A 22,713-nucleotide genomic window follows, 5' to 3' on the forward strand; every position below is an offset into this window, starting at 1 on the left:
GTCAGAATTGAAGAATATTTCAAATAGTAACTGTATGTATATCTGCTTTATTTCAGATTGGTAACCCAAGTGGATCTTGCCAGGTTATCTTCCATTTAAAGACTGACTATTTCTGTTTTGATTTCCACTATTACTCTTCCTGTTTTTCAGTTGTTACAGCCCTCTGATTTATAGAATGAGGCAGTGATCTGGTCTAGGGATGAAGTGAGGTACCGCTGCTAAGCTCTCAGTTGTTGCCTGTATGGAGGTGCCTGTAAGGTTAGTAGGAATATATAATAATATCTTATCCCATTCTCCCCCAGTGTACTCAACATCTTTTTATTCAGCACCCATGTGTGCCACTTATATCAACATTTTGGGGGCTTACCTTAGGAGGTCTGCTAGCTTACAATCTGATTTGGATGCCCAATAACATCTAAGATCAGGTATTTTTCTAATAGAGTATGTACCACACTTTACGGTGGCTGCATGTTTACCTATGTTCCCCCAGTTGGTTCTCTCAAGCGTAGAGCCATGCCTTGACCCCCTGTAAGGAACACAAGGTGTGGCACCATAATAGTTGCTCAGTGATGTTTACTGATGGGAAGAAGGAAGGGTTGATCCCTGTTTTTGGAGACCTTATGTTTTAGTAAGGAGAAATGAGACACAGATAGTCCATGGAAAAAGCAATTTAGAAAGAGGGTCATTTGGTTTGTTTCACAGAAATGTTTTGTTCCCTGTTTGAGCCAGGAAGAGTGGAAAATAATAAAACCTGTATTATATGAGTGACGCATTGCCTTACAGAGTTGAGCCAATGATATGTGACATTTGTATAGCAACTGTACACTTTACACAGTTCCCTGCATGCATTCTTTGTTGTTTTTTTTTAATCCTCACCCAAGGACATGTGCTTTGATTTGAGAGAGAGAAAAACATTGATCAGTTGCCTCCCATACACCCCAGACTGAGGATCAAACCCTCAACCTTTTGGTGTACAGGGTGAGGCTCCAACCAACTGAACAACCCAGCCAGGGTGTCCCTCATATCCATTTTTTGAATATCAGACACTATTTTAGGCACTAGAAATCAATGACAAATGATGTTATGTATATTTCCTGAGGACTTACTATGGTCTATGTCTTGTTTGAAGCACTTTTTGTTAGGTAGCCAGGATGGCTAAGAAAGGACCGGGAGCCAAAAAGGTCCAATTAAGGGCTTTTATTTAAGGTGGGACATTGTGATCAGGCAGGCTGAGTACAAGCAGACTACAGCAGAAAGGGAAAGAGTCGAAGGGTTTTTAAGAGTGTGTAGCAGACCCCTGGGGAGGGTGGATTACCCTGCTGATCTGCCCCAGGTGCCCTGGGTGTAGGTGTTTGCAAGACAGTGTCCTCTGATCAGGGGTGGCTGGTTCTGTGACAAAAAGTGGGAGATATATGGGCCTTGCCTCTGGCAAAAGCTCGAAGAGGGTGGGGGCAGTGAGGATTCAACCAGTTTCCAGCAAGATGCCAGGCAGCTCTGTCTCAGTTGCTTCTGATAATAGGGAATCTTGTGATCAGGTATTTAGACCATGATGCATACTTTCATTGTTCCAGCACAGGTGGTGGCTTAGGTCCTCTATGTCCCAGTACATTCTAACACTTTTGATGCCTTACTCTCTACAACAATACTATTAGATAGGTACTATTTAAAATTCTTTTAATACAGATGGGATAATTGAGTCCTAGGGAGATGAAGTAACGTGTCCAAGTTCACACAATAAGAGATCTAAGATTTAAATCCAGCCAATCTGAATCTACAGCCTAGTCTACTAGCTATGATTCTGTATTTCAACACTGTATTATCCTATTCAAATGAAACTCTAACATGTCAATAAATTTGAACATGTCAGTGAATGTAAAACCAATCAATAAAATGATTGAAGTTTGTGGAAAAGCTTATTGAAGATGTAAACATTACATGATAGAGAATAATTGTGGGATGTAAAGATCAGACGGCTAGTTTAGAATGATCAAGAAAAAAATTTTCTTATTTTGTTTATTTTTAGAGAGGGGAGGGAGGGAGAAAGAGGAAGAGAAACATCAATGTGTGGTTGCCTCTTGAACACCCCCTACTGGAGAACTTGCCTGCAACCCAGGCATGTGCCCTGGCTGAGAATTGAACTGGCCACCCTTTGGTTTGTAGGCCAGCTCTCAATCCACTAAGCCACACCGGCCAGGAGGAAAAATATTTTTTGATATGCTAAACTTTAAGCTGACACATGAAGGATAAAAAGGAAACAACCATGCAAAGAGTTGTAGGGGAAGAATAGCCCAGGGAAAGAGAATAGCATACAAAAACCCTGAAATAGGAGACTTCTGGCCAAGATGGAGGCGCAGGTAGATACACTTTGCCTCCTTGCACAACCAAAAGAAGGACAACAACAAATCTAAAAACAAAAACTAACCAGACTGCCAGAAAAATTGAACTATAGAAGTCCAAAAACCAAGGAGCTAAAGAAGAAACATTCATCCAGACTGGTAGGAGGGGTGGAGATGGGCAGCTGGGGCTGAGAAGACGCGCTGCAAGGCGGTGGCTGGAGGACCAGGTGGGCGGGGTGGGCGCTGGCCATCTGGGCGGTCCCACATTTGCATGGGAGGAACAGCTAGGGAGCAAGACAGACCCAGCAACCCTGGGTTCCAGTACAGGAAAAGAAAGCCTCGAAACCTCTGGCTATAAAAATCTGTGGGGGTTGCGGTTGGGGGAGAAACTCCCAGCCTCACAGGAGAGTTCATTGGAGAGACCCACAGGGACCTAGAACGTCCAGTAACCCAACCACCAGGGAATCAGCAATAGAAGGGCCAAATTTGCTTGTGGGTAGTTGGGAAGTGACTGAAAGCTGGTGGGGAGCCGAGCAAGTGGCATTGTTCCTTCTTGAAACCCTTCCCCACAGACAGCACCACAACTCAGCAACCTGGGTTGTCCCACCCCACAAATACCTAAGGCTCCACTCCTTCCAACATAATAGGCGTGCTGAGACAAAGAAATATGGCCCAAATGAAAGAACAGATCAAACCCCCCAAAATAGAACTAAGCGATGAACACAGCCAACCTATCAGATGCACAGTTCAAAACACTGGTAATCAGGATGCTCACAGAATTGGTTGAGTATGGTTGCAAAATGGAGGAAGATGTGAAGGCTGTGCAAAGTGAAATGAAAAATTTATAGGGAACCAACAATGAAGGGAAGGAAACCAAGACTCAAATCAATGATTGGGAGCAGAAGGAAGAGAGAAACATTCAGCCAGAACAGAATGAAGAAACAAGAATTCAAAAAAATGGGGTTTACGAACCTCTGGGACAACTTTATGTGATCCAACATCCAAATCATAGGAGTGCCAGACAAGAAGAGGAAGAGCAAGAAATTGAAAACTTACTGAAAAAATAATTTAGGAAAACTTCCCCAGTCTGGCAAAGGAAATAGACTTCCAGCAGATCCAGGAATCTCAGAGAGTCCCAAAGAAGTTGGGCCCAAGGAAGCACACACCAAGGCAATATCATAATTATATTATCCAAGATTAAAGAGGAGAGAATCTTAAAAGCAGCAAGAGAAAAGGAGACAGTTAACTACAAAGGAGTTCCCATAAGACTATCATTTAGTCTTGGACAAAGACAAGTCCAAGATTACTGTATCCAGCAAAGCTATCATTTAGAATGGAAGAGCAGATAAAGTGCTTTCCAGATAAGGTCAAGTTAAAGGAATTCATCATCCCCAAGCCCTTATTATATGCAATGTTAAAGAGACTTATCTAAGAAAAAGGTGAATATCAGAAACAATTAACAGTAAAATGATAACAAACAAGTAACAATTGAACCTAAAAACAAAAACAAACTAAGCAAACAACTAGAACAGGAACAGAATCACAGAAATAGAGATCAGAGGGGAGGGGGAGGGGGTGAATGGGGGAAAAGGTACAGGGAATAAGGAGCATAAATAGTAGGTACAAAATAGACAAGGGGAGGTTAAAAATAGTATAGGAAATGGAGAAGCCAAAGAACTTATATGTACAACCCATGGACATGAATGAAGGCGAGGGAATGCTGGTGGGACGGGGGGTGAGGGGGGGTGCAGGGAGGAGGAGAGCAAAGGGGAGGTAAAAAAAATGGGACAATTGTAATAGCATAATCAATAAAATAGATATTTAAAAGAAAACCCTGCCCTGGCTGGTGTGGCTCAGCGGATTGGGTGCCAGCCTTCAAACCAAGGTGATGCCAGTTCAATTCTTAGTCGGCTGGCATGCCCGGTGTAGGGTAAGTGGAGGCAGTTTGGCTTCCTCACTCACACACATGGGTAACTGGAGGGAGGAACTTCTCAAAACCATGAAGGAGTCTGATAAAGCAGTGTTCCCACAGCCTTGAGCCTGGGTCTCTCAGCCTTGAGCCCTTTGCAATAAACTGCCCCTGAGCCTTGAGTAGCCTTGCAGGCGCAGCTCATGCTAGGCTACTTCACTTTCTGGCCTGCATCCTGCTTAGTTTGGACAATACTTAAGGGCTAGGAGCTTTGAACAAGGGAGGGAGTCAGGCGCTGACATAGACACAGGGTTGTGGCCTGTGTAACTCTTTTAAAAAAAGGCATGTCAAGCATCCCCATGGCTCCATGCATCTTCTTCCATCTACCTGAGTCTCCAGTGGACCTGCTCAGCCCAGGGAGGCTGCAAATACACCTTGGTTGCAGGCCAGGTCCCAGGTGGGGGGCGCACAAGAGGCAACCACACATTGATGTTTCTCTCCTCTCCTTCCCTTCCCCTCTCTAAAAATAAATAAATAAATAAATCTTTAAAAAAAAACAACCCCAAAACCCTGAAATAGGTAAAAGCTTGTGTGACATAGGAAATGTCAAAAAGCCAGTGTTGAATGGAGCATTGTGAGTGAAGGAGCAGCAAGAAATTGGATTGGGGAAGTACACAAAAACCAAATCATGTGGGGCTCTACAGAACATGGTGATGATTTTATCTTTCATGTTAAATGCTTGGGAAGCCCTTGAAAGTTTTCAGAGAGGGGTAAAATTGTCTGATAATTTTTTTACAATGATCACCCCACTTGGTCAACAATGGTTTGCAGTTAAAAAAGAAATCAATGAAAAACAGACAATAGAGAAAATAACAATCCCCAAAATGAATTATTTGAAAAGAGCAACAAAATTGATTAGCCCGTAGCTATACTGAGGACTAAAAAGGAAAGAATGTAAATGACCATTATCAAGAATGAAAAAGAGGACATCATCATGGATCCTATGAGTATTAAAAAGATAATAAGGGATTTGTAAATAACTTTGTCAAGGAATATGACAGCTTACATGACAGAGGTCTTGAAAAGCACAACCAAAGACAATATAGATGAAAGAGAAAATCTGCATAGTCAATTACAGAAAAATTTATTAAAAATCCTTCCACATAGAAAGCTCTAGGCTAAGAAGGCGAATTCTATTGAATATCTCAGAAAGAAATAACCTCATACAAACTATTTGGAATTAAAAGGCAGAGAGCACTTCTCAACTTATTTTATAATGCCAGCATAACCTTAATATTTAAGCTTGACAAAGTTATTACAAAAAATGAAAATTTTAGACTACAATCTGCTAAGAACAAAGATGGAAAGAATCTTTAATAACATATTAGCTAATCAAATGTAGCAATATATAAAAAGTTTATTGCATCATTACTAAGCTGCGTTTATCCTAGGAATGCCAACTTGTTTAACAATCTAAAGTCAATAGTGTAATTTCCCATAATAACAGAACAAAGGAGAAAAACCATAATCCTTCAATATATGCAGAAAAAGCACTTGGCAGAAGTCAACATTGATTCATTATGAAAACTAGTCACATTGGAAGAGAACTTCCTCTTCTAACTGGATAAAGGGCATTTTGTCAGATAATAATTTCCAATTATACATCCCATCTCACATGCTCTTTTCATATGTCATGTCACATCTCCTATCAAGAGGTAGAGACTGGGTTCCCTTCCCTTGATTCTGGCTGAGTGGGCCTGTGACCAGAGTGGAAGTGATGCTATGTGACTTCCAAAGTTATCTCATAACATTGAACCGGCTTCCATTTGGTCTTTGGGAATCTGCCACCACGCTGTGAGGAAGCCAACCAGCCACTGTAGAGGAACTGACAGCCAGCATCAACTTGCCAGCTACTTGAGTAAGCCGTCTTCAGAGTGGATCCTCCAGCTCCTAGCTGATGCTTCGTGAAACAGAGACAAGCTTTCCCATGGAGCCCAGCCCAAATTGAAAATTCATAAACTGAAAAAGAATCGTTGTTTTAAGCCACTAAATTTTAGAGGTTTTTTTAAAAAGATTTTATTTATTTATTTTTAGAGATAGAAGGGAGGGAGAAAGAGAGAGACAGAAACACTGATGTGTGAGAAATACATTGATCAGTTGTCTCTCACAGGTCCCTGCAACCTAGGCGTATGCCCTGATTGGGAATCCACCCGGTGACCCTTCAGTTCACAGGCTGGTGCTCAGTCCACTGAGCCACACCAGCCACGGCTTGTTTTCGTTTTATATGTAGCATTAGATAACTATAACAGGAATCTATGAAAAACCTAGAAATAGCATCATATTTAATGGTGAAATACTGAATGTTTTCCACTAAGATCAGAGAGAAGGCAAGGATGCCAGTGTTGCAACTTATCTTTAACCAGTGAATTTAGGTAAGAATAAAATAAAATAAAAATAAAAATAAAATAAAAAACATAAAGATCAGAAAAGAAGATGTAAAACTGCCTCTATTCACAGATGAAATGATTCTTTACATAGAAGGTCTTAATGAATTTACTAAATAACTACTAGAAATTATAAGTAAATTTAGCAAGGTCTCAGGATATAAGGTGAATATAAAAACTATAGCTTTTTGTGCTAGCAGGAAGCAATTGGAAAATAATTTTAAAACAATTTAATGAATAATAGCATCAGAAAATATAAACACTTAAATTTAACAAAAATGTGTAAAGTCCGTACGCTGATTATTACAAAATGTTGCTTAAAGGTATTAAGGAAGACCTATATAAATAGGGACATAAACCATATTCATGAATCAGAAGTCTCTATATTGTAAAGCAATCAATTATCCCCAGTTTATAGAGCCAATGCAATCTCAAGCTCTGCAATCAGCAGGCTCTTTTGGAGGAATTTACAACCTAATTCTAAAATGTATATAGAAATGCAAAGGACCTAGAATTTCCAAAGCAAACTTTAAAAAGAACAAAGACTCCCTACTCAACTCTGACTAACAATAAAGCTCTAGTGACGGTATGGTATTGGCATAAGGATCAGCAAACATCAAAGGAAAAGAATAGAGAGCCTAGAAACAGTCTAATACTTATAGGGTCATTAGATTTTTTAACAAAGGCGCCAAAACAATCCAATGAGGAAGAGAAGACTTTTCAACGTGTGCTACTAGAAAAACTGGATATACACTTGACATGGATCATAGACCTAAATTAAAATAAAACAATAAAGCTTCAAGAAGAGAATGTACAAGCATATCTTCATTACTTAGAGGTTGGAAAAGATTTCTTAAATCACAAAAAACAAAAAGAAGAAAAAAATGAATGAATTAGATTTCATAAAGATTAAAACCTTTGTATATGTAAAGATCTTGTTAAGGAGATGAATAGGCAAGCCACAGACTGGGAGAAAATACTTGCAAAACTTATCTGACAAAAGTCTTATATCCAGAATTATACAAAACAATAATGCAATTTTTAAAAAATGAGCAAAAGATTTGAACAGACATTTTACAAAAGAAGATGTTGAAATGACTGACCATGTGATAAAGTATTCAATAGCATTGGCAATGGGGAAATAAATGCAAACTAAGACAAAAAAGACTGAGAGCATCAAATGCTGTCAAGGATATGCAGAAACTGGAATGCTCATACACTGTTGGTGGTAATGTAAAGTGTTACAACCACTTGGATAAAGGTCTGGAAGTTTCTAATAACCTGAATGTAAACCTACCTATGGTTCAGAAGTCTCATTCCAAGATATTTACCCAAGAGAAAAAACGTCATAAAAAGTCTCGTACAAGAATATTTGTAGCAGCTTTATTTAAGATAGCAAACTACTCTAAATAGTCCAGGTGTTCACCCACAGGAAACTGGCCAAGTAGATTACCATTCAGCAATATAAAGGAATAAACTGATTCATTTAATAAAATGGATGAATCTCATAAACATTATATTGAGTGAAAGAAGCCAGACACAAAATACTATGTACCAAATGATTCCATTTATATGAAAGTTTAGAATAGACAAATCTAATCTCTGGTGAAAAAAAAAAGCAGATTGGTGGTTGTCTTTCCAATGAGGATGGATGTGGAAATTAACTGGGAAGGGACATGAAAGAATTTTCTGGGGTAAGGGTAACATTCTTTATCTCAGTAGGGGTTTGAGTTAAACACATTTGTCAAAATTCATCAGATGGTACACATAAGATTTGTGCATTTTATTTTAAATATTTTAAAATTTACACATCAAATACATTAAAAAAATTTAACCATAAACAAATATTGAATTCTAGCTAATAACATGCACACCAAGCTTTAGGGGTGAAATGTAGTGGCAGGCTTCTGAGGTGATCATTTTATTTTTTTACATCTTTTTGTATATTTTAAATACCCTTGCCCTGGCTGGTGTGACTCAGTGAACTGAGTGCCGGCCTGCGAAGCAGGGGGTCTCTTGTTCGAATCCGAGTCTAGGGCACATTCATGGGTTGCAGGTCAGGTCCCCAGTTGGGGGTCCACGAAACGCAACCACACATTGCCGTTTCTCTACTTCTCTTTCCCCCTTCCTTCCCCTCCCTCTAAAAGCAAATAAATAAAACCTTAAAAAAATACTCAGTATATTAATTTTAAAGTGTATGTAAAATAAATTGCTTTTTAATTAAAAAAATTAAAAACAAAAGGAAAGCGAATAGGAACTGAAATTGGAGATAGCCTTGAAAAAAATTATTTTGAAAGTTTTGATTTGAGAGTGGCCAAGAGAGGGATGGAGTAAGTTCCATCAAGGTAACAACTTTTAAAGATGGGAGCGGCCCTGGCCAGGTACCTCAGTTGGTTAGAGCATCCCACCCATACCCCAGGTCGCAGTTGGATCCCTGGTCAGTCAAGGCACATACAAGAAGCAACAGATGAATGCATTAATAAATGGAACAACAAATCAAGCGAAAAAAGAAAAGAAAAAAAGATGGGAGATACGGGGCCACATAACATGCCAGGCAGCAATCTAACAGTGCGGAACAGATTAATGATACAAAGGAATGAGGGAAAAACTGAAGACCAAGGCCCTTGATAATACGAGAGGCCTTTAAATACAGAGCGTTGTCCACTGATAGGAGGACTGATTTGTCCACTGTTGAAAAAAAGTGGAAAGAGGTTATAAGACAGGTAATTTTGTAGATTTACCCCTAACATGGTGAGAAAGCTTCTTCTGACAGTTTCTAGTAAGTTTTCCATGGAAAAAAAAAAAAAAAGGTGGAAGAGAGGTTGTTTTCTAGAGGGGAAAAACGGTGGAAGATTGCAATAAATTCTACCGGCTAGGGACTCCTGGGTTTTGGCAACTAGAAATTGTTCTGCTCAAAGAGCGTGTGCTGGGAATCGATTGGCACGTCTAGACAGAAGGCGGGAGCATTTAGTAAGAGCCAGGTTATGACGACTCCCTGCTTTTCAAACCCCAAGGCAAGAACGGAAGGCTGCCTTCCGCGCGTAGGTCGCCCCGGCTCGTGGCGCTCCTCGAGGAATGGGGCGGTGCAAAAGGAGAGGTTCGCGCAGGTCACTTGAGAACTCGGCGAGTCGGCGCATGCGTGCGGCGCCTCACGGACCGGTGCTTCTTTCTCTTTTTAGGGTTGCTGCTGATTCTCTTGATTTTACCTGGTGTCAGTTTGCGGACTCCGCGCCCGGGATGGAGCAGTTGGGTGACCTCGAGCTTCTGATGGAGAAGAGTCTCGGAGAGCAGGCTGAGCCGCCCGCGGAGCAGTGAGCGGAGCAGGGGGAGGATCTGGGAGCGAAGCGGGAGATTTGAAAGAAAGGAGCGGGAAAGGCTGCATCCACGCCTCTACGGACCCGAGCTGGGACAGTGACCCGACTCAGGTCCTGGGGCGCCGGACGCGCCTCTAAAGCTGATGTCTGTCTGCTTCTCAGGGTCCTCTTTGGGGTCACACTCGAACTAGAGCCTGGAGATTCTCCCTTCGTCATCAGTTCATTATTTCCCCTAATTTCAAGTTTTTCCCGAATTTGGAGAGTCCCAAGCCACCTTAAATGTCTTCATAAAAGGAAGTTGCAACTGCGAGGTGCTTTTCTCGATGTTTAGTCTGAGAAGTTACCCCAGAGAGAACTCTGCATCCTTAGCTCGGTTTAAATGGTCGGAGAAACATGCCCCACAAACATGGTGTGGAGTTATTTTCAGTAGCAGTAACACTGATGCAGATTATTGTTGACCAATTCCTTGCTTTTTGGGTTTTGGTTAGCATTACGTTTTGGGAGAAACTTAAGGCGTCCCAGCTGACCTTTGGAAATTCGTGGGGTAGGTGAATATGAAGGTTCCAAAATGACAGAACCTAGAGTCGGTGACAGATAATTTTAGAATAATGTAAAAGGCATTTGGTGTTATGATTGGAGAGAGAGTGACTTTGGACTCTCTTGGAGTCTTACTGCAATCAAACAGGAAAGACTTAATAGGAATTTAATGTTTCCTAGGGGAGAGATTATTTTGCTTGGGAGCAGTGGATAAAAGTATTGTGACACCCCAATAAATTCAATAAAAAGGAAAAAACTAAAAGTATTGTTTTAACTAAAACTAAAAGAAATATATTGTGACATTGACTTGCCCATTATAGAAGAAATTTCTGAGTTACTCTATGAAGGAATGAGTTAATGTATTGAGTTTGCTTTCTGTGCAAAGCGGGGGCTGGTTGATTGCCAATGAGATGTCATAGAAGCATTTCCTGCATTAAAGAGTAGATTGGATGAGATGATTTCTAAGTATTCTCCTAATTTAAAGATTAATATAATTCTGTGGGCCTCAGCAGGACTTCCAGCAAACCACCATGCTGTGTTTTTCTATGACAAATCGTTATTTTAAAAAAAGTATAGTGTCCAAAACATTCCCTTTTATTTGTGCTTTGAAAACAGGTTTACACCAGTGATAGGAGTGTGTGGTTTTAATGTTTTGCACTTTCTCTTTAATCAGAATCATGGAGCTCATATTTGGAAAAACCCCATATCATAAGCGTGTTTTAAACGCTTCTGGGAAGTTCTTATAATAGGAATTCTGCTATGTCCTTGCTCTCTTAATTTTTACCTATTTTAGCTAACAGTCATTGTAGTAGGCTTTCCAGAAGAGAAAAACCTAAAAAAGGATGGTTTGTAGATAAGGGAGTCTGACAGCTTCTCATTTCATGCTTGTGCTACAGTAGTTTTGTGTATGTATGCTTAGATTTCAGAAGAAGGTGGAAGCTTCCTTTTCTAAAACAGTTCTGAGCCGAGGAATGGATAACCGGTACCTGGTATTAGCAGTCAATATTGTACAGAATGAAGAAGGAAACGATGAAAAGCATTTACTCATTACTGCTTCCCAGTCTCTGGAACATAAAGAATTGTGCATCCTTAGGAATGACTGGTAATTTTTGTGTGACTTTGAGCACTGATCTGGCAGATTCTTAAGGGTACCATCTTAAAACCCTCACATGGGCTTGTGTGGATGTCACTATAATTTAATTGTTAATAAAGAGAGTAGTTTTCAACCTGAATTAATTCCATATTAATCTTGTGCCTGTTACCCCAGCATGTCAAGTCCCTTATTCCAAAACTTGATTTTTATTACAAAGGGGCTTATTAAATGACTATTTCCTGTTACCTGTATTTTTTGTTTTAAGATTATAGCTTAAAACTCATTCTCACGAAGAGCAAAATCAACTACAGCATAAGAACATTCTGTAACCTTAGATTTCTCTCAAGCAAAGCGTGGTAAGCGAGGGGCGAAGGGAAGATGCAGAAAAGGTCAGGTGTAATTTTGTGTAGACTTTGTGTCTAGGGTGCAAGTGGGTGGTTTGAACTAGATAAATATGATTTTATTCATGCTACATTAGGTTTAGTTCTGTGTCTCAAGACTTATATAAGATGTAGATACACTGCAAGTCTTAAAAATGTGAGAATTAATTATTAAAACAGTATCATCCATAATTGGAGCTTTATAGTACACCATTAAAAATTTGGTAATAATGCTAAAGCAGTTTTCCTTTTTGGGATTTAAGGGAAAGCCATTAGTATTCTTAGGTGTGTTTCAAAGGTGGAAAAAGATAGAGTGACTAGGAGTTGATTCAGAAGACTGTCCTGATATGTGATTTTTAAAAAATATCCAGCCCTGGCTGGTGTGGCTCAGTAGACTGAGTGCTGGCCTGCGAACTAAGGGTTACTGGTTCGATTCCCAGTCAGGCTATATGCCTGGGTTGTGGGCCAGGTCCCCTGGTAGGGGGTGTGCGAGAGGCAACCACACATTGATGTTTCTCTCCCTCTTTTCCTCCCTCCTTTTTCCTCTCCCTAAAAAAACAAATAAATAAATTCTTTAAAAATAAAAAATATCCAGAATTTAGAATTATTTCCTCAGACACAATATTTTTTTTATTTTTAAAAAGAAATATATTTATTGATTTCAGAGGAAGAGAAAGGATGAGAGAGAGCGAGAGAAACATCGATCTAAGAGAAACATAGATTGGTTGCCTCCTACGCATGCCCTAATTGGGGACTGAACCTGCAACCCTGGCAAGTGCCCTGACTGGGAATCGAACCAGCAACCATTTGGTCTATAGGATTAAGCTCCATCCAACTGAGCCACACCATCTGGGCAAAACGTTCATTTTTTTAAGCCTCATTGATAAGCTTAACTGTATGAACCTACACTGGCTGGGTAGCTGAGTTGGTTAGAGCATCATCCAGATACACCAAGGTTGCGGATTTGGTCCCCTGTCAGGCACACACAAGAATCAACCGATGAATGTATAACTAAATGGAACAACAAATCATTGTTTTCCCCTCCCTCCCTCTTTTTTTTTTCCTATCTCTAAAATCAATCTTAAAAAAAGAAAAGAAAAAACATGTAGGCTCTGACTGGCACGGTTCAGTGGGTTGGGCATCATCATGCAAAGCAAAAGGTCACTGGTTTGATTTCCAGTCAGGGCACATGCCTGGGTTGTGGGCCATATCCCTGGTTGGGAGCATGCTAAAGGCAACCAGCCAATGTTTCTGTCGCATAGATGTCTTTCACCGTCCCTCTCTCAAAATAAATAAATAAAATCTTTAAAAAAATGTAGGAACCTAACTGTGTCTTTGTACTTTGCTTTATTTTTAGGTACTTTGTACCAGTAGAGCCAGGGGACATCATTCATTTGGAGGGAGACTGCACATCTGATACTTGGTTAATAGATGAAGATTTTGGATATTTGATTCTGTATCCAGACATGCTGATTTCTGGCACAAGCATAGCCAGTAGTATTCGATGCATGAGAAGAGCTGTCCTGAGTGAAACTTTCAGGGTGAATAATATTAACAGCTAAAGTTTCTGCAGGATTTTAGAATTTATAGAGTCCTTTTACACTTTTATTTTACTTAATCCTTCCAACAATCCTGTGAGGTAGATGATATAAATCAGCTGAATTTTACAGATGAGAAAAATCAGGCTTAGAGTTTAAGTGACTTGCCCAAAGTTATGTAGCCAGTAAGTGGCAGTGCTGGGACTCAAGGCTAGTTCCCTGAGTCCTTTGAATATTATTCAACACTAATAAAATCTAATGATAAGAAAATTAACTCAGTAATACATTTTTAAATTTAATATGTCTAGATATTTCCAAACTTCGCTTCATGTTTTTCCCAATAAACTAGAAATAAATGAGACAGTCTCCTTTAAAAATGGTATTATTGAAAATCTGAAGTATATACAGAGGGGATTATAATAAACCCCTACATACCCATTCTCCTTTCCCTATCATTATTTTGCAAGTAAATGAAAGCTGATATTTTTGAAAATATATAAATACAATATTTTTATCATAACAATAAAACAGTAATATCTTAATGCTCAGTTTATCTCTAATGTTGTTTATCAAAAATATACTTTTATTCAGTTGGTTTGTTAGAATCAGTATCCACACAAGGTCTTTGTATTATGTTTATTGATAGGTCTGTTAAGTTTCTTTTGATCTATATCAGTCTGCTTTCTACTTAATCCTTTTGTTTCAATGCCATTTATGTGTTGAAGAACCTGGGTTTTTATTTGTTGAAAGTTTCCTTCTCTCAGAGTATTTTAATTATACAGTATGTATGTAGGAAACCAAAATTACAGCTGAGTAAGAGAAAAAGGAGAAAAAATGCCCTTGTAGATTTTCTAATAGTGTTAGTTGTTACTTATTTGTAGTTTATTTTATCTACTTTTTCCCTTCAGTTGTGGGAGAATATCAGCTTCTCTTAATCACATAAAGCAGCAGATCTAAATATTAATCTATTAAAAACTTTTTATTTTGAAAGAATTTCAGACTCACATAGAATTTTCAAAAATAGTACAGAGTTCCTCTGAAGGTTTAAAAATTCCTAATGATAGTTTGGTGAACTTTAACTAGGTTTTGATAGCTTCAAGGTGGAGGCCTAGGTTAATGAAAGAGTTAATTGAAAAACATGGTTTCTTTTTGAGTGAAGAGAACTTTCTTGCCAAAAAAATTTAAGTTTAAGTTTTATGTTTCTTTTTTGTAAGTTTTTTATTTTTTTATTTTATATTTTATTGATTATGCTTTTATGGTTGTTCCAATGTTTCCCCTTTTGCCCCCTCCATCCAGCATCCCCTGCTTCCTCTGGCATTCCCTCCCTTAGTTCATGTCCATGGGTCATGCAATTAAGTTTTTTGGCTATTCTATTTCCTATATTGTTTTTAATCCCTGTACCTTTTCCCCGTTCTCCCCTTTTCCCCTTCCAACTGGTAACCATTCAAGTGATCTCCATATCTATGATTCTGTTTCTGTTCTGTTTGTTTGCTTAGCTTGTTTTTTAGATTCAGTTGTTGATAGTTGTGAATATATTGCCATTTTAACATTCATAGTTTTGATCTTCTTTTTCCTAAATAAGTCCCTTTAACATTTCATGTAATAATGGCTTGGTGGTGATGAACTCCTTAGCTTTATCTTGTCTGGGAAGCACTTTATCTGCCCTTCAATTATAAATGATAGCCTTGCCGGATAGAGTAATTTTGAATGTAGTCCTTGCTTTTCATCATTTGGAATACTTCTTGCCAGTCCCTTCTTGCCTGCAAAATTTCTTTTGAGAAATCAGTTATGGGAACTCCTTTGAAGGTAACTGTCTGCTTTTCTCTTGCTGCTTTTAAGATTCTGTCTTTATCTTTTAACCTTTGCTATTTTAAGTGTGATGTGTCTCAGTCTGGTCCTCTTTGTGTCCATCTTGTTTGAGACTCTGAGCTTCCTGGACTTGTATGTCTACTTCCTTTGCCAGATTATAGAAGTTTACTTTCATTATTTTTTCAAACATGTTTTCAATTTCTTGCTCTCCCACTTGTTCTTCTGGCATCCCTATGATGTTAATGTTGGTATGTTTGAAGTTGTCCCAGAGGCTCCTTACCCTATCCTCATTTTTTTTTTTTAATTATTGTTTTCTTCTTGATGTTCTGATTGGTTGTTTTTTTCTTGCTTATGTTCCAAATCATTGATTTGATCCTCAGCTTCATTCACTGCACTGTCATTTGCCTGTAAATTTTTCTTTATTTCAATTAGTGTAACTCTCATTTCTGATTGGATCATTTTTTATGCTGTTGAAGTGCCCACTGAGTCCCTTGAGCATCCTAATTAATCAGTGTTTTGAACTCTGCATCTGATAGAATGCTTATCTCCATTTTGTTTAGTTCTTTTTCTGGAGTTTAGCTCTGTTCTTTCATTTGGGCCATATTTCTTTTTCTCCTCCTTTTGGCAGCCTCCTTATGTTTGTTTCTACATATTAGGTGGAGCTGCTTTGACTCCCTGTCTTAATAGCATGGCCTAAGGTAGACAAGACACTGTTAAAACTGCTTGGGTGCTCTTCTTAAGTGATGGAGCAGAGCCTTGGGTAATCGCCTAAATTTTATGTTTCAATAATACTTGCATGAGTTTGTGCGCTATGCTTTTATTGACTTTTGTCCTTGGGTAAATTATAAAATAAAATTAGAAATGAATTTATTAAATTTTTAGTATGTGTTGAACTTTTTCATATTGGTTAATTTTTAAAAAATGGAAATACAAGATTTAAAATAATTGTCACCTTTGTAAAGTAATTCAGGTCATTCTGAATAGAAGAAAGTCACTTATAATTCCACCAACCCCCCCAAAAAATAGGTTGATGTTTTGGCATTTGTCTTAACAGTGTACTTTGGCTATAGTTGTTTAATAGCTTAGGTAATAAGTATACATTCATGTCTGTTAATATGTTGTAAACTAAAAATTTCTTTTTGATAGAGCTCTGATCCAGCCACACGCCAAATGTTGATTGGTACGGTTCTCCATGAAGTATTTCAGAAAGCAATAAATGATAGCTTTGCCCCAGAAAAGCTACAAGAACTTGCTTTTCAAACTGTTCAAGAGATAAGGCATCTGAAGGAAATGTAAGTAGTTATGAGAGAACTACAGGTACAATTTTATTTTATAACTTACAGAATTTATAAGGTACTTGGCCATTAGACTATTCAATATAAATTACTGTAATAGTAGAATGCAGATTCCAAAGTTGCAATACCTTATTGTAGTACTGTGAAGAGCTTCTAAAATTGCACAATAGGAACTGTTTGGCTAAAAATATCTAAATTTTCTGTACATGTGCACAGCATACCCTCAGAGGGTGTGAAAAACTTTTTGCCTTACCATTAGAAACAGTGTGACCTACTGAAAATCGTTGGGTTTGGGAGTCAGATCTCATTTGAAACTCTAGCTTTGCCAGTTTGATGACTTAAGAAGTTATTTAAAGATTCTGAAAAAGGTGAGAATACCTGTTTTGCATTCTGTGACAATGGAAATAATGTATATAAGACCACACATGCTTCATCACTGGGGTTTTATGAGTGACTGACTACCTGCAGAGGGTTTGGCATGTCCTACTGTCTGTTTCATCCTTGACTCCTATTGCAGTCCATCTTTTCTCACAGAAATGTTTTTACTAGAAATGTTTTTAATGTGATTTTCACATCTATCTACTTTGCCAGATGTAATTCTATGTTTTACTGTTTATATGGAAAAAATGGATTTCATGACCAATTTGCTAATGACATATAATCTGGTGTCCTAAAAACATTTTAAATTCCTGCCATATATCAGGCACCAGGTGCTTTTAGATGTATCTTATATAGTCTGGTTTCAACTTGTTATAAATGAAGAAACCGAAGCACAGAGAAGTCACTTGTTTATGACCACATGGCATGCACAGCATTCAGAATATAAATAGATAGTTTTTACTTTAAAAGTTCTGCTTATCACCACTTTTTAATTTTTTTCTTTACAAAATTTTAATTTTTTTCTTATACTCTAATCAGCAAATGGTGATACCTTGTCTGTTGTGTATCATATTGATTATTTCCCTGAAGCCAATCACATCAAAATTTAGTGGCTTAGCTGTGACTGGTCTGGCTCAGTTGGTTGGGCGTTGTTCCACAAAGCAAAGGGTTGCCAATTTGATTCCCAGTTGGGGCACATAACTAGGTCGTGGGTTCTCCAGTTGGGGTGCATATGAGAGGCAACCTATCAATGTTTCTATCTCAACATCAGTATTTCTCTCCCTCCCTCCTACTCCCTCTAAAAAAAAATAAATACATTAAAAAAAAAACTTAGTGGCTTAAATGACAAGCATGTAATCTGTTATCTCATAGTTTCTGTAGGTCAGGAATTCAGAAGTGGTGTAGCTGGCTGGTTCTGGCTCAGGGTCTCCCATGCGGGACTGTAGTCATCTGAAGGCTTGACGAGCACAGGAGGATCGGCTTCCGTGTGTCTCTTTTGTTGAGGCCTCAGTTCCTTGTTGGCTGTTGGCAGGAGGTCTCAGTTCCTCCCCACATGGTCTCTTAATCAGGCTGCATGAAGTGTCCTCATGCCATGCTAGTGGCTTCTTGGATTGAAGTGTCCAAGAAAGAGAGCAAGCAGGAAGCATAGTGCCTTTTATAACCTGGTCTTTGAATTCCTACACTGTCACTTCTGCTTTTTTAATTTATTAGGTGCAAGTCACTAAGTCCAGCTCTCCCTTAAGGATAGGGGGTTTGGGTGCCATCTTTTGAAGGGAGTGTCAAAGAATTTGTGGACATATTTTAAAACACATCAGGTGTTTAGGTATCAGGCAGTCTGATCCATCTAGAACCTAACTTGAATACCAGGATGAAAGAAAACAAGGTTTCTGAGCAGGCTTGCTTAGAATTCATGTTGTTTATGTATTTAAAAACCCTTATGCACTTTATGTAATGGAATATCTCTCTGATAACCTCTTAGCACGTGTTATTTTTCACTAATATCTAACAGTCTTACCTGGTTCCAAGATGTGGGGGAGAGGCACCTTCATGTTCATATAACATGTGAACTGATAGCTTCCTTACAATATATGAAAGAGGAAACTTTTTAAAAATTTAAGAACTATGAAGGTCAGAAATTTGAGGGAATGCATTCTTAGCAGATCCTTGGGTTACTGAATTATAGTATTGTGTTGTTTTTTTTAAATCATGATATCCTAAGTCATTAAGGGAAAGCTTGTTTTATTTCATAATTATGAAAATATTAATTTTCCTATGAATGTTGTCCATCCACAGTAGTGCTAATCCTGTTCAAAAGAATAATTTTTAAATTCCCAAATTAAAGAATAACAGGTCCAAAGTACTTTTCTACCCTCTCTCATAGGCCCTTCTACCTTATTGCAGTTCGCAGAACATATTTTTATCTGTTCATATTGTACACAGCCATTATATCTCTAAGAGTCTAGGCTTGAAGATCCCACCTTAAGTATTTTACTAATCTCAGGAAAGACTCAGAAAGGCTGCTACATGTCATTTTTCTGTGATTTTACAAATTAAAGGGGAGAATTTAAATGCAGGAGACATTAAATGACCAATATAGACTGGTATGGAAACTTTAGAAAGAATCCTGAACTGTGAAAAGTAAAACACTGGGGAAAATCGACCTAAGGAGTTCATGACAATAAAGAACAGCCCCACGATGGTTGGAGGAAGGTATTTAGGAAATAGATTATTCAATTGTGCAGGATTTTTTTTTAAAAAGATGAAAATACTATTTATAAATAAGGTATAAATTCATGTATCCATATGTTATTGTAATAGTAGAAGAGGGTAAACAGTAAAAGTCCTTTCTGCCCTTATTTCTTTGTCACACAGTTCCTTTCCCCAGAGGCAGTAACTGTTGTTTTCTATGTCCTTCCAGGGATTTCAAACATCTATATGTGATAGTGTGTATTGTGTATATTTACATTTATATTTTGTTATGTAGATGGGAGCATACAATGCAAATTATTGTACACTTAAAAATTAAATCTTGGTGATCATTCCATCTTGATATTTATTGAGCTATCTCACTTTTAATAGTGGCATAATGTATCATTGTATGGATAGATCATAATTTTTTAAAGTATCCCCACGGCATTTCAATTTTTGCTTTTAGTAGCAATGCTATAATAAATACCTTTGTATGTCCTTTATTTCATACCTATGCAGGCATATATGTGGGCTCAATATGTAGAAGTGGAATGGTTGGGCTAGAGGATATATGCATTTAAATATTTAAAAATATTTTAATTTGGAAATAATTTTAAATTTAGAGAAAAGTTACAAGAGTAGTACAAAGAACATCCATACATTCTTCATTTATACTCACCTATTGTGTGTGTGTGTGTGTTTTAAAAGATTTTATTTATTGCCCTGGCCAGTGTGGCTCAGTTGGTTGGGCATCATCTTGCAAACTGAAAGGTCAGGGGTTCAATTCCCAGTTGGGGCACATGCCCAGCTTGCGTGCAAAAGGCACCTGATTCGTGTTTTTCTCTTGCATTGATGTTTCTCTCCCTCTCTTTCTCCTTCCCTTCACCTTCTTTTTCTGGCAACCTTTCAGTTCACAGACTGGCACCCAATCCACAGAGCCACACCAGCCAGGGCCAGACTCTTCTTCTAAGATTAAGTAGTATTCATGATGGAATACACTATGAGCTGTAAACCCTGAAGACGCCAGCCACAGAGCAGGCCAAATAGGGCCCTGGACATCCTGGATTATCCTGTGGGATCAGGAGCCCCCATGACAATGGGCAAAGCTGGCCTTGCTCACCCTTCTTTCAGGCCTCTTCTCTCCACAACACTGTGGTGACTCGGCCAGACATTGGTAACAGCTGGGTGTGGGGCCTTTGTGTTTGCTGTTGGCCAAGGACTTTGCTCATGACATGTTCTTGCTGACACTGAGCAAGGAGGGCTCAGGGCTCAGGGCTCATGTCCCTGGGGTAGAAAACCATGATGTATACTTAAGTGTGTATTTCCTAAGAATAAGGGATTTCTTTTAGGTAACCACAGTACAGTTACTGACTTTAGGAAATTTAATATTGATAGAATACTTTTGTCTGATCTGTCCACATTCTAGTTTTGCACAATAATGTCCTTTATTGCATCTTGCCCCCTCCAGGACAGGATCTATAGGCATTGTCCCAGTTTATATTTTTGCTGGCTATAAGGGAGTTCTTGTTTCCCCACATTTTCACCTACATCTTCTGATATCGACTGAAGGTTGCCAGGTTTCAAACATCCTTTGCAAGGATAACCTTTGCCTCTGTTAGATTGAATGTATGATTGTTTAGGATACTTCAGTGCCAGCAATTGCTCCCTGGCTTTAGGAATTTCAGTTTCTCTATCAACCTGAGGTTGCTTTTGTGCCCAGGAGAAACAATCTTGGCAGAGCTGGGTCACTAATTTTGTCTTCCTTACTGAACCAGCTCTTTCAGAGGACTGATAGGGCTTTTTACTCATTTTTTTAAAGGCTGAATAATAATCCATTGCTTGTATAGACCACATTTTGTTTATTAGTTGGTGATAGGTATTTGGGTTGCTTATATAGATGTTTTTGTCCTTATTTACTGTTTTCATATTTCAGCTTTTATATTTAATCTCTTACTTTACAGGTACCGCTTAAATTTGAATCAAGATAAAGTAAAACAAGAAGTAGAAGAGTATCTTCCTTCATTTTCTAAGTGGGCTGGAGATTTCATGCATAAATGTACTTCGGCTGACTTCCCGCAGATGCAGCTTTCTTTGTAAGAAACACTTTTTGTTTATATGGTGTTCATATGTTTAGAACAGGAACCTGTTCTGTATTTTGAATTAAAGCCTTTTAAAGGTTGAGTTAGTACAACTAACCTTTTTGTTTGCCTATTTTATTTTATTTTTTTAAAGATTTTATTTATTTTTTTAGAGAGAGGGGAAGGGAGGGAGAAAGAAGAGACAAATGTTGATGAATTGCCTCTCATGCTTCCCTATCTGGGGACCTGGCCCACACCCAGGCATGTGCCCCAACGAGGAACTGAACTGGCAGCAGCCCTTTGGTTCTCAGGTCGATGTCCAACCCACTGACCCACACCAACCAGGGCTGTTTGCTTATTTTTTAAATTATTACTCCTGAGTATCTTTCTAGGACAAAGAAAGTAATCTAATGAATAGAAAATTCTATTTTTGTTATAAAAAAAATCTAATTTTTGCATGTAGTTATTTTTTTAGTGGCTGCCATGATGAAGTAACCTCTTGTGCTAAAGCCAATTCTATTATTATTATTTTAAACAAATAATCAATTAGAAATTTTTTGGGGGGTATCTTAATTTTATGTATATTTCTGTCATATATGGAATGTGTCATGTGTTGTCATGGATTTGTGCTATGTAGTTAAATACTGTGTTTAGCCATTTAACGTCTTTTGGCATTTGATTTGTTTTTTTACTTTTTTCCCTCAGAGTAGCATTGATATAAATTAATAGGTAATACTTTTTTTTCTTTTTAATTATTCACCCATTCAGCAAATATTTATTGAGTGCCTGATATGTACCAAGTAATGTTTACATGCTGGAATTATGGTATCAAAAAAAAACCAAAACAAACCACCAGATTCATGGAGCTTCTATACTACTGAACAAGGAAACAATAGTGTGCTAGTCCGTGGTAAAGGCAGTGTAGAACAGTGGGGAGGGAAAGGGGAAAAGAGTCACTGGGACATATTATTTCCATATTTATGGTCATGGAAGATGTTTGTAATGTGACACTGAGCCAAAGCCTGAAAGAAATAAAGGAGCTGCACCGCTGTCCCCAGGAAGAGTGTTTCTGGCAACGAACGCCCTGTAGCTGACTCACCTCGGCCAGTGTGGCTGGAGCAGAGTGAAGTTGGAGAGAGTGCAGAAGAAGCTCTCCAGGGTCCTCCATCCCTGTCAGGACTTTGGCTCTGTTTAGAAGAAGCCACTGGAGCATTTGCACAGAGGTTTTCTCTTTGGTTTTTGTTTTGTTTTGTTTTGGTTGTTGTTTTTAAAGATTTTATTAATTAAAACAAGTTTTATTTATTTGTTTTTAGAGAGGGAAAGGGAGGGAGAGAGAGAAACATCAATGTGTGGCTGCCTTTCATGTGCCCCCCCTGGGGACCTGGCTTGCACCCCAGGCATGTGCCCTAAAT

The 22,713-nt window shown here is 38.4% G+C and overlaps 1 protein-coding gene across 1 annotated transcript in view; it reads left to right on the forward strand.

Moving 5' to 3' along the window:
• Positions 1-9,911: 9,911 nt before the first annotated feature.
• The window catches only part of DNA2 (DNA replication helicase/nuclease 2), a 44,123-nt gene continuing 31,321 nt past the window's right edge, over positions 9,912-22,713 (forward strand). Inside the window, exons 1-5 of the mRNA XM_054572697.1 lie at positions 9,912-10,000; positions 11,460-11,642; positions 13,371-13,554; positions 16,507-16,652; positions 21,185-21,316. Coding sequence (XP_054428672.1) covers positions 9,927-10,000; positions 11,460-11,642; positions 13,371-13,554; positions 16,507-16,652; positions 21,185-21,316 — 719 coding nt within the window. The 5' untranslated portion in view covers positions 9,912-9,926. The remainder of the gene's footprint in view (positions 10,001-11,459; positions 11,643-13,370; positions 13,555-16,506; positions 16,653-21,184; positions 21,317-22,713) is intronic.

The sequence above is a fragment of the Pteronotus mesoamericanus genome, unplaced genomic scaffold (assembly GCF_021234165.1).
Source record: "Pteronotus mesoamericanus isolate MK-2021 breed Mesoamerican mustached bat unplaced genomic scaffold, CSHL_Meso_final contig_24, whole genome shotgun sequence".
NCBI lineage: Eukaryota > Metazoa > Chordata > Mammalia > Chiroptera > Mormoopidae > Pteronotus > Pteronotus mesoamericanus.